The 15188-nt window shown below is 40.8% G+C and overlaps 1 protein-coding gene across 5 annotated transcripts in view; it reads left to right on the top strand.

Annotated features, from left to right (window-relative positions):
* The window catches only part of ncam2b (neural cell adhesion molecule 2b), a 235687-nt gene that overhangs the window by 168793 nt on the left and 51706 nt on the right, over nt 1-15188 (top strand). For all 5 annotated transcript variants that reach the window (XM_077217135.1, XM_077217133.1, XM_077217134.1 and 2 more), the window contains exons 6-7: nt 4702-4819; nt 11996-12156. In XM_077217135.1, the coding sequence (XP_077073250.1) occupies nt 4702-4819; nt 11996-12156 (279 nt within the window). The remainder of the gene's footprint in view (nt 1-4701; nt 4820-11995; nt 12157-15188) is intronic.

Genomic DNA, 15188 nt, shown 5'->3' with positions numbered 1-15188 from the left:
CCGGTTCCGGCTGATCTAAACTATGCAGCCTAACATTGAATTATAGCAATCTATAATGCTTTATGTGTATGCTAAGCCAAAGAGATGTGTTTTTAGTCTAGATTTGAACTGAAAGACTGTCTGCTTCCCGGACAATGTTAGGAAGATTGTTCCAAAGTTTTGGTGCCAAGTAGGAAAAGGATCTACTGCCAGCAGTTGATTTTGATATTCTAGATATTATCAACTGGCCAGAATTTTGAGATCGCAATAGACGTGAAGGACTATAATGGGTTAAAAGCTTGCTCAAGTACTTCGGAGCTAAACCATTTAGTGCTTTGTAAGTAATCAGCAATATTTTAAAATGTATACGATGTTTAATAGGGAGCCAATGCAGTGTTGATAGAACCGGGCTAATATGGTCATACTTCCTGGTTCTGGTAAGAACTCTAGCGGCTGCGTTTTGGAGCAGCTGTAGTTTCTTTATTAAGCGTGCAGGGCAACCACCCAGTAGAGCATTACAATAATCTAGCCTTGGGGTCATGAACGCATTAACTAATTGTTCCGCATTTGTCAATGAGAGCATATGACGTAATTTAGTTATATTTTTAAGATGGAAAAATGCGCTTTTACAGATACTAGACACGTGACTTTCAAATGAGAGATTGGTATCAAAGAGCACACCCAGGTTCCTAACTGACGACGAAGACTTGACAGAGCAGCCATCAAGTGTTAAACAGTATTCTAGGTTATTGCGTGAGGACGTTTTTTTGTCCAATAATTAGAATCTCTGTTTTTTCAGAATTTAGTAGTAGAAAATTACTAGTCATCCAATTTTTTATATCAGCTATGCATTCCTTTAATTTTGTGAATTGGTAAGTTTCGTTAGGTTTTGAGGAAATATAGAGCTGAGTATTATCAGCATAACAGTGAAAACTAATTCCATGTTTCCTAATGCTATCTCCTAACGGTAGCATGTAAAGAGTGAACAGCAGCAGTCCTAGTACTGAGCCTTGTGGTACGCCATACTGAACTTTTGAGCGATAAGACATCTCTTCATTTACTACAAACTGATAACGGTCAGATAAGTATGATTTAAACCATGCTAGTGCAATTCCACTAATGCCAACATAGTTTGCTAGTCTATTTAATAGAATGTTGTGGTCAATGGTGTCAAATGCAGCACTAAGATCAAGTAACACTGATAGAGAGATACAACCACGATCGGATGATAAGAGCAAATCATTTGTGACTTTAATGAGAGCAGTCTCAGTACTATGGTACGGTCTAAATCCGGACTGAAAATCCTCGCAGATAGCATTTCCTTCAAGAAAGGAACACAGTTGTGACGATACTGCCTTTTCTAATATCTTTGACAAAAAAGGCAAATTCGAGATCGGCATGTAATTGACTAATTCCGTAGGATCAAGTTGGGTTTTTTTAACAAGCGGTTTAATCATAGCCAGCTTAAAGGGTTTTGGTACGTATCCTAGAGACAAAGACGAATTAATGATATTGAGAAGAGGATCTATGACCTCTGGAAGCATCTCTTTCAATAGTTTAGTCAGTATAGGGTCTAACATACAAGTTGTCGATTTAGATGAGTTAACGATTTTGCAAAATTCTTCTTCTCCTATAGCAACAAATGAATCAAATTTTTCCTCAGGGAGACTTTTTCCCTGATGCGATACTGTAGTAGACGGTTGCATAGTTATAATTGTGTCCCTGATATTATCGATCTTATAAGTGAAGAAGTTCATAAAGTCATTACTACTGTGTTTCTTGGAAACTTCTGGGCTTGAAGCTTTCTTTTTCGTTAGTTTAGCCACTTTTTCGAATAAATACCTAGGATTATGTTTATTTTATTCTAATAGGGTTGAAAAATAAGCAGATCTAGCAGCTTTTAAATTCTCTCTGTAAGCAATCGAGCCCTCCTTCCATGCAATCCGAAATACCTCTAGTTTTGCTTTCTTCCAGTTGCGCTCCATTTTTCTTGCTGCTCTCTTAAGGGCCTGAGTGTGCTCGTTGTACCACGGCGTTGGATTATTTTCTTTAATCTTCTTTAAGCGCAGCGGAGCAACTGCGTCTAAAGTGCTGGAAAAGAGAGATTTAAAAGTTTCTGTTGCAATATCGAGTTCTTCTACGGTATCTGGGATGCTGAGATGATGAAACTGATCAGAAAGATTATTGATAAAGCAATCTTTCGTGGCAGAAGTGATAGGTCTACCATAGTTATAACACGGAGTCGGCTTTGCAGCCTTGGCTAAATGTAATTTACATGAGACTATATAATGATCTGAGATGTCATCGCTCTGCTGCAGTATTTCAAGGCATCAACATCTATTCCATGTGATAATATTAGATCTAGAGTATGATTACGACAATGAGTAGGTCCTGACACGTGTTGTCTAACTCCAATTGAGTTTACAATGTCTTTAAATGCCAATCCCAATGCATCTTTTTCATTATCTACATATTAAAATCACCAACAATTAGTACTTTATCTGCAGCCAATACTAATTCTGATATAAAGTCAGCAAATTCTTTGATAAAGTCTTTATGGTGCCCTGGTGGCCTGTATACAGTAGCCAGCAGAATTCTCAAACGTGATTTATCGATTACACTATATATTTTTACATCAAGCACCAACACTTCAATAGAAGTATATTTAAAACTAGATTTCTTAGTGGTTTTGAAAATATTACTATAAATTACAGCAACACCTCCCCCTTTGCCTTTCGAACGAGGATCATGTTTATAACAGTAATCTTGCGGGGTGGACTCATTTAAAGTAATCGTTTGGTTTTAGCCAGGTTTCTGTCAAACACAGCACATCTAGGTTATAATCTGAAATCATATCATTAACAATAAGAGCTTTTGAAGTAAGGGATCGAATATTCCACAACCCAAGCTTTATCGTTTGCTCATCTGTATTATATCTGTTTTTATTTGTTGAACATCAATTAAATTTTTAACCTTAGATAGGTTTGGAAGTTTTTTGTATTTCCAAATTCGGGGAACAGACACAGTCTCTATATGATGATATCTAGGTGAAAGAGCCTCTATATAATGGGATTTATCTGACCTTGGTGACGCGAGGCCGCTAGCAGATGGACGGTTTAGCCAGTCTGTCTGCTTCCTGACCTGAGCCCCAGATTTTCATGTTTTATCTCTAAGACTATGAGCCAAATTACTAGAGAGAAGAGCAGCAACATCCCAGGAGGGATGAATACCATCTCTTTTCAACAGGCCAGGTTTGCCCCAAAAACTTTTCCAATTGTCTACGAATTCTATATTATTTTGCGGATACCACTTAGACAGCCAGCCATTGAGTGAACACAATCTACTAACTATCTCATCACTCCTTCGGACAGGAAGGGGGCCAGAGCAAATTACAGTGCCTGACATCGTACTTGCGAGTTCAAACAGCTCTTTAATGTTAATTTTGGTGATCTCCGACTGGCGAAGCGACTGGCAAATCGATTTGTTGTGGTAATCGGAACGGAAGTGTGGTTTTTTGATCCGCGACTAGAGCGATCCCTCACTGTCACCCATTTGCCTTGCTGCACAGGCAATAATTCAGCCGGAACCGAATCATGTAAAGGATTCACTATGCTAGGCGCATCCAAAATAGTATCTAAAGCTCTTGCACACTTACTATCCTCAATTAAAGTTTGGATGCGTGTCTCTAGTTCTGAAATCTTCTCTGTCAGCCTGACTTTTCCTTGCATTTATCATATATATATATATATATATCCTATATCACCAACGGGGAAGGCTATACTAAACATGTGGCATGAATTGCAGGTGACAATAACAGGACAAGACATTACTCACCGTGTTTGTTGACTGATTCTTACTCACCTGGGCTTTTATTAACTCAGAGGCGCGGGCGCGCGAGAGAAAAATAAATAAATAAACTGAGCGCACGGGTGGCGCGTTAACAGACTAGCGAGTTACTAGTGTGTCGTGCTTAGAATAACAGAAGCTAGCGAATGATAAGTAAGCTGTAATTAGTAGTATAAACAATTAGAAATGATAGTAAATGATGGTTCAAAACAGAAAGAAATACAAAGCTAATACGACGCTTAGACGGAGCTTACAGCCTCGAAGTAGACGAAACTCACAGCACAGCAGGCAGCGAGGCAGACAGGAGCAATCGATCAGCAATCCACCGAACAGCCAAGCTCAATTTTGTGTGTGTGTGTGTGTGTGTGTGTGTGTGTGTGTGTGTGTGTGTGTGTGTGTGTGTGTGTGTGTGTGTGTGTGTGTGTGTGTGTGTGTGTGTGTGTGTGTGTGTGTGTGTGTGTGTGTGTGTGTGTGTGTTGGAATACAAATGAAAACTCACTACATTACAGGATAAAACAGCATTTGTGTTTTCAGTCACTCTAAAACAGCTGTTTTCAGCATGACTGGACATTGTATGGAGCGATTTACATCTTGCTTCTTAAGAGAACAGCATTCAAGCATTAATTAAGCTCAATGACTGCCACATGCTGTCAACCACTATTTCCCAGGAAGAGAACATGAGAACATGTTAATGGCTTGTGTATGAATATGTCATTTGAATAACTATTTGTTGACACTTAAACATTTGAGAAATTACATGAAATCTACCAAGAGAATTCACACTTAAAATTTGAAATGACAAGTTAAGTTTGTGTATTTGGATAATTCATTGGTGAAGGACAGAAACACCATACAATATTTTTCTCTGTCAAACAGTTCCACCAGTTGTCTCTGTGCCGCAGCAGTCCTTCAACGCCACTGCGGACTATGGAGAGTCTGTGACCTTCACCTGCCGGGCCTATGGCTCACCTGAACCGGACGTTACCTGGCACAGGTATGACTTATCAGCATCGGCATAAACTAATATATATATATACATCTAAAGCCACTTTTTGTCACTTTTGCTTTTGTTTGCTACAATAATGGTGTGTTTTTGAATTATCTGTTTAGGGGGACTTTTGCAGTTAAATATGATTGTAAAATAAAATTATTTGAATAGTATTAAATTATTATTTACATTATTATTTAAGTTTATATAATGTATTTTATTTTAAAATTATATAAAAATTATTTATTTTGAAATAATGTTCAAATTAATTGATTGAATAATATATAATATAAAATTGTTTAAAGGGATAGTTCTCCCAAAAATGAAAACTATGTATTCATTTACTCACCCTCATGACTTTGCAAACCCGTAAGACTTTAGTTCATCTTCGAAACACAAATGAAGATATTTAAATTAAATCTGAGCGTTTTCTGTCCCTCTTTTGACAGCTATGCAAATACCACTTTGACGCTTCATACAGTTCATAAAGAGATCGTAAAACTAATCCATATGAATTCAGCGGTTTAGTCCAAATTTTCTGAAGAGACATGATCGCTTCATATGGTGAACAGATTGAATTTATGCTTTTATTCACATATATACATTCATCAACCCACACATCAGTAAACAGAAACTCAAGCATGCTTGCTTGATGTGCGAGAACCAAATCAAGTTCATTCTCATGTGATACAAAGTACGTTTAATCTTCTGCAAGAACCAATGAAGTTTGTTCTTTGCACGTCAAGCAAGTACGGTTGAGCTTCTGTTTATGTTTGCTGATCAATGTATATATGTGAATAAAAGCCTAAATTAAAACCTGTTCATCATACGTATGAAGCGATTGTGTCTCTTAAGAAAATTTGCAATAACTGTTTGATTCACATGGATTAGTTTTACAATCTCTTTATGAACTTTTTGAAGCTACACAGAGGTAGTCGTGGACTGTCAATGGAGGGACAGAATTCTTTCAGATTTCATTAAAAGATCTTTATTTGTGTTTCGAAGATGTACGAAACTCTTACAGGTTTGTAACAACATGAGGGTGAGTAATTGATGATAATTTTTTTTTTTTTTTTTTTGCTTGAACTAACCCTTTAACCTCGCCTTCTGTTTTTCATTAAAAGTTACTAAAATGTTGCACAAATTATTATTTTTTTTCTCAGAAAACAAAAGTATTCATGAGTTAAGGTGTCACACTGAGGAAGCAGAAATTGGGGAACAGGAACAGGGGTAGCGCAGCCAAGAAAGAGCTGTGATAACAGAAAACTGACACATTTATTCCATGCTTAATGTGTGGGCTTTGAGTGACAGCAGCACAATGTGTTGATTACAGGCTCTCAATCACTGTAATTACCTCTGGCTCAGATGAGAATGAAAGCGATGAAACCAATCCCTGCCGAGCATTCTCACACTTTGACCTTAAATTAATGAGCCTAACCAAACCACTCAATGGGACATTGGGACATTGCAAAACGTCCTGGTTGCGTATGCAACCCACCGTTCCCTGAAGGAGGGAACAGAGGACATAGTCTTACGTAGTCTTACTATCAAAACCTGCTCCCTCCTGACCTGGCACAATAGATGCAAGCGACAGGCCCAAAAAAGACAGGAACACTGCTCAACACTACACGTGAAGATCACTGAGCTACAGGAGTATTCCTGCTCAACACTTGAGTGTGATGAAATCACTGAGCTTCAGGAGCATTTCTGCCCCACACGTGAGTGTGATGAAATCACTGAACTTGAACAGGCGCCAGGCAAAAATGAATCGCATAATCGCTTTTTAGGAGGCACCTTGGGGAACGCATCTCTGCAGGCCCCCGGGGGCAGCTGAGAGACAGTGTCTGTCCAAGGGTTGTCCGCTCGGACAGAATCTATGCAACTGGCAAGGGGACGAATCCGGAGAGGCAACAGAATAACTGTGCGGCCCCGGAGTGGTCTTGACCCAGCTGGACCACTCTGGCCACAACTGTCGTGAGGCTCGTCGGCGGCACGATTAAGTAGGCTAGGAAAACAGTGGAAAGAAGCGTCCTCAGAGGCTTCTGACTCCAAGGAGGAGGTGACCGGTGAGTTGCGACATACGAGGGAAGCTTACGCAACGGTCGCAATGTCAACAACTCGAGGCACGAATGCCCGTGCAGTCGGAGGTCGCCCAGACCTCCGTTAAAGCACGCCCTTTGTACATGGCCCCTCAGTCGGTGAGGGTTTGGCAGCAGGCCGGGGTGAACTGTTGTCACACAGGGTGTGCTGCTCTGCCACGGTCACTTCGGGACTCGATCATGAAGCTAGCGCTGAAGCGGAGGATTCTTCATATGGAGGAAGCCAGCGGCTGCATCTGCCATATGCCGCAGGAGCCTCTGAAAGTTCTTTCAGAGGGACCCTTTCTCACTTCTATACACACACCAGCTGAACACACTCTTGTTGGAGAGACGTGTTGGATCGAGTCCACCTCCAAAACTGAAAAAGAGATACTCAACCCATGGGTGAGATTGCTCTATCCCAGTTGATCTGAAGACCCAACTGGCTATGGAGCACTCGAAGGGAAGGACTCTGTACTGATACTTCAAACCCTCACACGCAACACACAGGATGGCCTGCGGTGCGGAAGTTAGAGATCTGAAGCACATGTCATTCAGGTCAGATGCTGCAGACCATCTTGGGCCAAGTTGGTCACGACCCACTACCTAGTAGCATGAAGAACGAGTTTACAACAACTGGCCTTCATAACGGCTGGAGGTAGCGGCTATATCATGTCCTTCGCCAGCAGGACAAGATACATGCGCACAAGTCAAGAGCTCTGCTCAACACTAGGTGTGATGAATATCACTGAGTTTTCAGGAGCACATCTTCTCAACACGTAGTGTGATGATCATCACTGACTTGAGCGGGATAGCCGAGCCTGAGGTGGAGTTAACAAAGTGGAGAGTGTGGTGTTAGTGTGCAGTGCAACACTCCACTAGCGGCAGGGGTCGCGTGAAAAGGCGGATGACCAGGTCCTCGAACGCACCAAGCTGCCGGCTGGCGACCAAGGGGGGCTGAGGGGTGTAAGGCTATACAGGGTCAAACACCGCCAGACTGGCCCTCTTGGGACCCAGGAGCAGATGAATTTGCTCTTTCTTTGAAGTGTGGGTACCGCTTGCTCCGCTTCTTTTGGGAGCCAGCCGCGGAACAGACACACACAAACGAAGACTCCACCCGGCCCTCACCCGGGGGGACGGAGTGGATCAGTGACCAACTCCAGAGGATCCTCATCCATCCCTGGGCGGCCCGCTCCGGAATGCTTTCGCTGTCGCTTGCCACCTGGCTTGGCAGCGCCTGGAGCAGGCTGGGCGTCCCTTCTAAGGCTGGCTCCATGCTGAGGCCTGGCTGGAGGCTGCTGCGGAGGCCCAGCGGGAGCAGCAGCCGGGGAACGCCCTCGGCGACAAGCATGCGGAGGAACTGTCACCGAGGCAGGATGTGCCGGATGGGCCTCTGTCTGCGCTTGGGCGGCAGAGAACTGTTGGACGCAGTTCTTCGCCGCGTCGCCGACCAGCCCAACCTGGGTAATTGGGGAGACCAGGAACTGAACTTTGTCCGCATCCAACCATATCAACCAGGTTGAGCCAATGATGGCATTCCTGGACCACGAAGGTGGACATCGCCAGACCGATCACGCGTGCCACGACACTCGTGCCCCGGAGGGCGAGGTCAGAGCAGTGCGGTGGTCACATATGAGTGCATGGTCTGGGCTACCCTCGTGCATGTCCATGGGTGCTCTGGCCTGACAGATCTGTAGCAACGCCATGGCATGCAAGAGGAGGCGGCTTGCCTATAGACTTTGTAAACTCTGGCCGTCGGAACGGACGAGAACTCACAGGCCTTAGGGGGGATGAGGATCCCTCCAAAAGGCAGCGGCCGCCAGACACAGGTGCACCTGTGTCATGACAGACCGTTCCACTGGAGGGACAGCCAGGCAACCCTTCACCGCTCCTCCATCAAGTGTAGTGAGGAAGAAAAGCTATGCATGCAGTTTCTGGCAGATAAAGGTGTCATCCACAACCTGATAAGCTCTCCATGCACATCAGAAAAGAAAAGCACTGGGGCGGCAAGCTGAGAACCAGCGCGGCCCTTCCCGAGATACCAATCCTCCAACTGAGACTGAACGGGACACGGTGGAGTTCCACTCGAGCCCGGCAGCCTCGGTGGCCCGGACATTTCTGGATCTGGCTCGGGCAATGTTACACTCCCAGAGGGAGATAACACAGCCGAATTTCCAGAGGCCAGCTAACCCTCCGATGCTGCTATCGACATCTTATCCTCTGGGGGAACCCCAATTAAAAAGGCTGATCAGCCCATTATAGAGGGACCAGCACGCTCAACAGGAATTCCATCCGCTGCGGTGTGATGGAGTGAGGAGCCCACAGGGAATGGTTACCGGGCGAGAAGAATGGTTACCGGGCGAGAAGTTCAAAAGTTTCCATCACTATCCTCCGCTCACCCATCCGACATGGCACCTGGGGTGGGGCATGGTAATGGGGACTCACGATTTGCGGACGAAGGCGAGTCTCGATCTCAACACCGCGACAGTCATATTCCCGTAATGAGAACACGAGCTGTCCACAAAAGCTGCCTCAGTGTGCTGAACATATAAATATATATATATATATATATATACACATATTTATATACACATAAATATATAGCTCAAACACGTGATACAACAATTGTGAACATCAGAGAGGAAACGTGAACGACCGCATCTAGAAACGCACAGGTGGAATGACATCTTGAAAAACCCGCAAAAGCACCTGTGTTGCTCTTTCAGGAAATAGGACCCATCACCAGTGCCGGAGCACACAGGGGAATGACTGTGGCAACACTGAACAGTGAACTGAAACAGTGAAGCACTCCCTTTTCCGCCCTCTAACCAGCCGTCAACACACACCTTTAGAATTTGTTGCTGTTGAGAGCTCCTTGCCAGTTGAGAGCTCAAAGCTCGCGATCACCGCTGCACTCGCGCTGTAGAAAGTACCAGCACTGGGAGAGTCTTCCAAAAGAACACCGACACACTCGCTCTTTGTAAACAACAGCACTCTTCAGAGACATCAAACGATCAGCTCCAAAGCGAAAGGCAACTAGTACGTGCATCCACTTCCGTATTTATACCCGCGCTGCGGGGGCGGAGTGTGTGATGCGAATCACGCACGCCAATTCCATTGGCTCGTTCAATAGTACTCGAAGAACATTGGCTCTCTGACGCGATCCCCGTTCAGTCGACGTAAGACTACGTCTGACGTTCTCGACTGAAATGGAGCCACCACTAATTACATTATGCTTGCTAAAACCTGATAGTTTCATTTAATTTTGTGTGTGCATGTGTGATGGTGCCAAAAAAAAAGGATTGTGGAGATAGTAAAGTATATTCTGGGAAAAAGCTATAAATAAATGTATTCCAGTAGAGTTAAAGGTCTAAATAGTTTCGTGTAATTTTAAATATTTTTTGTGTAAATTAATATATGATACTTAATACTGCCTAAGGGTACGTTTACACGACAATGATATGCTTAAAACGGAAAAGTTTTCCCTTTGAGTTTTCCGCGTACAGACGACACCATTGTCAAAACAATCCCCATTCACACGGATCCGCGAAAACGACTAAATACGCTGTATTCTGCTGCCAGGCCATTAGATGGCGATGAAACACTATCGACTGAACACGTAATACGCATGTCCATGACGTCATCATCTTCAGAGATTCGCATTTTTGTTGTTTACACGGAGACCATTTCCAAAAACTTGTACTATGAAACCCGTTTTCAAAAGTTTGCATTTTCAGGCACCCCGAACAATTTTGTTTAAATGAACGGCCAAAACGCCCCTTACCGACTAGTTTTGTGAACAGTGAGGAATGCTGCAGATATTCACTTTCATATTTATAGATATTTCACAAATTTCTTTGGCCTGTTAACATAAACAAATTATACAATTTTAACCACATGACTCTTTAAAATACTTCTAAATTAATTAAAATGCTTAAAAGGGGCAAATTTTTCAAATCTTTTCAAAAAGGGTCAGTGACAAATACATGTATTTTATTATTAAATATTAAAATAAAATTAAAATATTGACTGACAGCCCTAAAACGTTTAAAAAATAGATAGACATTAAACCACACTTCTGCTTAAACAAAATGTTGCATAAACAAAAACAGATTTTTTGTGTTAAAAGAGGAATTTGTCAACTATCCATTTACAGTTTGAAAATATATTTTAGGTAGAAACTATTTACATTGTTTGTTATATAAATTATGAACTAGAGAAAAGGGTCAAATGAACCAGTCACACATACATTTGAACCCTTTTTATGTTAAGAGCAGTATTTATCAACTATCTGTTTACAATTTGTAAATATATTTCAGACAGACAGACAGACAGACAGATAGAGATAGATAGATAGATAGATAGATAGATAGATAGATAGATAGATAGATAGATAGATAGATAGATAGATAGATAGATAGATAGATAGATAGATAGATAGATAGATAGATAGATAGATAGATAGATAGATAGAGTTAATTCCAAGAGATTGGGAAGTTACTGATATTACATACGTACTCTATTACCATAGAGCACTTGTTTGCACCATTGAGACTTGTGTACAATCAGTGTTAATACAATTAGAGTGTTGTAATGTCCTTTGGCTGAAAAAACATCTGCTCAGTTTTGTTATAAGCGTCTACCTGAATTTGAGCGTCCGTCTGTTTGTGTCTCTGTTGACTCTTTGTGTATAGCAAGAGAGAGCATGATTCGATTCCCTTCACCCAATTTCCTGTAGCCACACAGATCTCTCTGCTTTAAATAGATTTCATTTCCGCTCATTCTTCTCCTAACATTATGACAGTCTGAAGCTGTGCTGTAATCTTCTCCAAAAAATATTTCATTATTCTGTCTTCACCTCGGCAGCATACCTATACAGTATGTATATTGAATGTAACATAACAGAATATTCTGAAATGTTGCATCTCCATCTATGATGAATAACCCATCACCTGGCGTTTCTTTGCGTCCTACATCTGGATTATGCAATATTTTTTGATTGTCTTGTCGGAGACATTTTCATCTTGCAATATGAATAAAACCACAGTATTGAGAATTTAAGCTTTGCTCGACTGACATGTGTTGTGTATGTGTGGTTTGTCAGGAAGGGAGTGCAGCTCCAGGAATCGGAGCGGTATGTAATGAGAGCTCGAGGTACAACGCTCACAGTTCGAAACATTCAGCAGGACGATGGGGGCTCCTACACCTGCAAGGCCTCTAACAAGGCGGGAGAAGTTGAGCATGAACTGTTTCTCAAGGTCTTTGGTGAGAACTCCTTTTTATTGAGTTATATAACTCTTCATCCATTAAATAAGATGTTACCTGTCAAAATATGGCTGCATTCAGGCTGCAGGTAAATGTAACCCAAATCAGAATATTTTTTTTTTGCTCACGTGTGACTCAGATCTGTTTTTTTCATGACAGTGTGAACAGCACAAACCACATGGAATCTGATCTTTTCAATTCTGATATGGGCCACTTACGTATGTGATACTAAATCCGATACAAACAGGTCAGATGTATTGCAATGCAACCTCAGTCTGAACAGTCATGTCGGAATTCATGCGATTTTTATGTCACTCTAGATCAACATTCGTCACAATTCTTCGCTCATGGGAGTCATTCAAAAATGTTACAAACCAGAAGTTATAAAGACAGTTGCGAAAGGTAGTCAGTGGAAGGACATTGATGTGTGAGAGCTCATATGTATGACAGTGACAGCTCATACAAGCAAAACATGAGGGTTCGTATCATGAATGTTTAAAATCCCTGCTCTCTTTTTTCACACCCACTTCTTTATTTTTATACTGCCTGCGCATAAATTCACTGGCTTCTGCAGCAGATCACACTATAAACAAACGCGTAATCACTTGCTTTAATGTTCTCCGTGTTTTCTTCCGTGTGACAGCATGAATATGCTAACTAGCCCCGCCTCCACTGACAGATTCACCTGGCCAACTTACTGAGGTGCACAATGCTATCGCTCTTTACTACGTCAGACTCGGACACATAACGGTAATTAATATGATTAGCCTTTTGCTGGACTATCAAACAGATAATAATGTGTTGCTAATGTTACACAAATATGTTCCCAGTCGCCATCTCAGTCTGCCTTCTAACAATCATCAGAAAAGCTTTGAACAACTCAGAAAGTCAGTGGAGAAAGGCATATAGTTCATCGTAATATACCTCATACACCCGCTATATTGCTAAATCTACCCGACTTATCATATCAACAAAAACATATACCGGGATAACCTGGCTTCTCTCACGACTCCCGTGCTAGTTTGCTGTTAATGATATGCTAAAGCCCGCCGGAATGTTGACGTGATCGGTTACAGGTAGTTTGTGATGTCAGAAACACCAGCGATTTCAAACCGCGTTTTTGAGATTGTCTTTGGTTCACCGCAGTTGGAGAAAATACTCAGAAAGCAATGGTGTTGACTTATGAATTTGCACATGGTTTGTCTTAAAGCATATTAAAAACACCACATAGACATAAACTACATTAAAAACTTGATTTTCACCACAGGGGGACTTTAAAACAAAAATGTGAACAGCTGTACAAAAAAATAATTGAGCACTAGGGCTCGCAGTGTGAAGGTAGCCTATAAGTGTGTTTGCTGTACTGTCAAATTAGTGTTCAAATTTTGAAATGAGTGGAGACAGTTGTTGCTACCTAAACATATTCATATAAATCATTTGAAAATGAAGCCACAGACCAGTAAATAATGAGGAAAAAGCCAGGCTTTGTCAGGATGATTACTGTGTAGTGTTGATTTTAGGTCAAGGCCAGGCAACATTTTTCACATGAGGTGCTTTTTTCCCCCATCACTGTGCCTCATCACCCAGAAGTTGTTGTGATGTCACGTGTGACCAGCATGCACAACAGCATGAATAAATCATACTAATTAGAGCCTCATTGTTTAGTGTTTTACTGCATATTTTGCGCTGTTGTTTGTGTTTGTTGTTCTTTGAATATTGTGTCATGTAGTGATAATTGTAGTTCTGGGTCATTGAGTATGTTTGCATGTGCAACAAAACATCTTAGTATGAAAAATCAGCTCATTATAAAAATAAGCTCATTACATTTTAAAATACTTTTTTTCCAGGTTTTTCTGCACTTAAAATGTATGCATATTGAGAGCTGTGAACTGGAACATTTACATGCTGAGTGAACATGGGGTAATTGTTTCAGAAGTTTGGGGTTTGTAAGATTATATATATATATATATATATATATATATATATACAAATAGCTGTTTTCTATTTTAATATATTTTCCAATGGAATTTATTCCGGTGATGGCAAAGCTGAATTTTCAGCAGACATTACTCCAGTCTTCGATATCCAGGATCTTTCAGAAATAATTCAGATGTTTAAAATTTAGATGTTCCCTTTTTTTTTACTGTTACAGTATCAATGTTAAAAATGGTTGCGCTTTTTTGCGGAAACCATGATACATTATTTCTCAGTATTCTTCGATGAATAGAAAGTTCAAAAGAGCATTTATTAAATTATATATTTTATTATTATTATTATATATTTACATTTTTTGTAACATTATAAATGTCTTTACAGTCACTTTTGATCAATTTAATGCATCCTCACTTAATAATCCTCACTTAATAAAAGTATTAATTTCTTTAGAAAAGAAACGAAACACTTTTGAATGTTAATGTCCATTAAAAATAATTTAAATATATATTATTAACAGAATTTACATTTAATAAATAAATGTGTATATTTATATATATATATATATATATATATATATATATATATAACATTTTATATTAAGAGACTTGCTCTTATCGCTGACATGCCAGTAATTAATAATAATCCAAATCAAGTTTATTATAAAAGTAAAACTTAAAAACTTTAGATCTTCCTATAATGGATAGTGCTACTGAGTAAACCCTGATGTTTTGAGAACAAGGTGATTGACAGGTAAATCCCTGTGATTTCCAGTCTGGCCATACAACATGCTTTTTTTTCCATAAACAGACAGCCTAAATTACATAAGAATGGGTGACACATCCTTTATGGCAAGGAATTTCGATTTTCATGAAGCTGGCAACATTTTCATAGATTATTCAGATAGCGCCTTGTCTGCTCATGTAAATGTATGGAGATTTATTCTGTAGTCATCAGAATCCTTTCCATGTGTAAGCAAAAGGTATTCTTCAAAGCAACTCATTTAAATGAGCCCCGTTATTGGATGGGAGTTTTGTTTTGCAAAGCGAGGTGTGATCCCGTGTTGTAACTTTCCTTTATGACCCTGACAGCTGACAGAG

The sequence above is a fragment of the Siphateles boraxobius genome, unplaced genomic scaffold (genome assembly GCF_051911475.1).
Source record: "Siphateles boraxobius isolate OS27281-9 unplaced genomic scaffold, OSU_SipBor_1 7, whole genome shotgun sequence".
NCBI classification, from domain to species: domain Eukaryota; kingdom Metazoa; phylum Chordata; class Actinopteri; order Cypriniformes; family Leuciscidae; genus Siphateles; species Siphateles boraxobius.
Note: the sequence above shows the minus strand (reverse complement) of the source record. Positions and strands in the feature narration are given on the sequence as shown.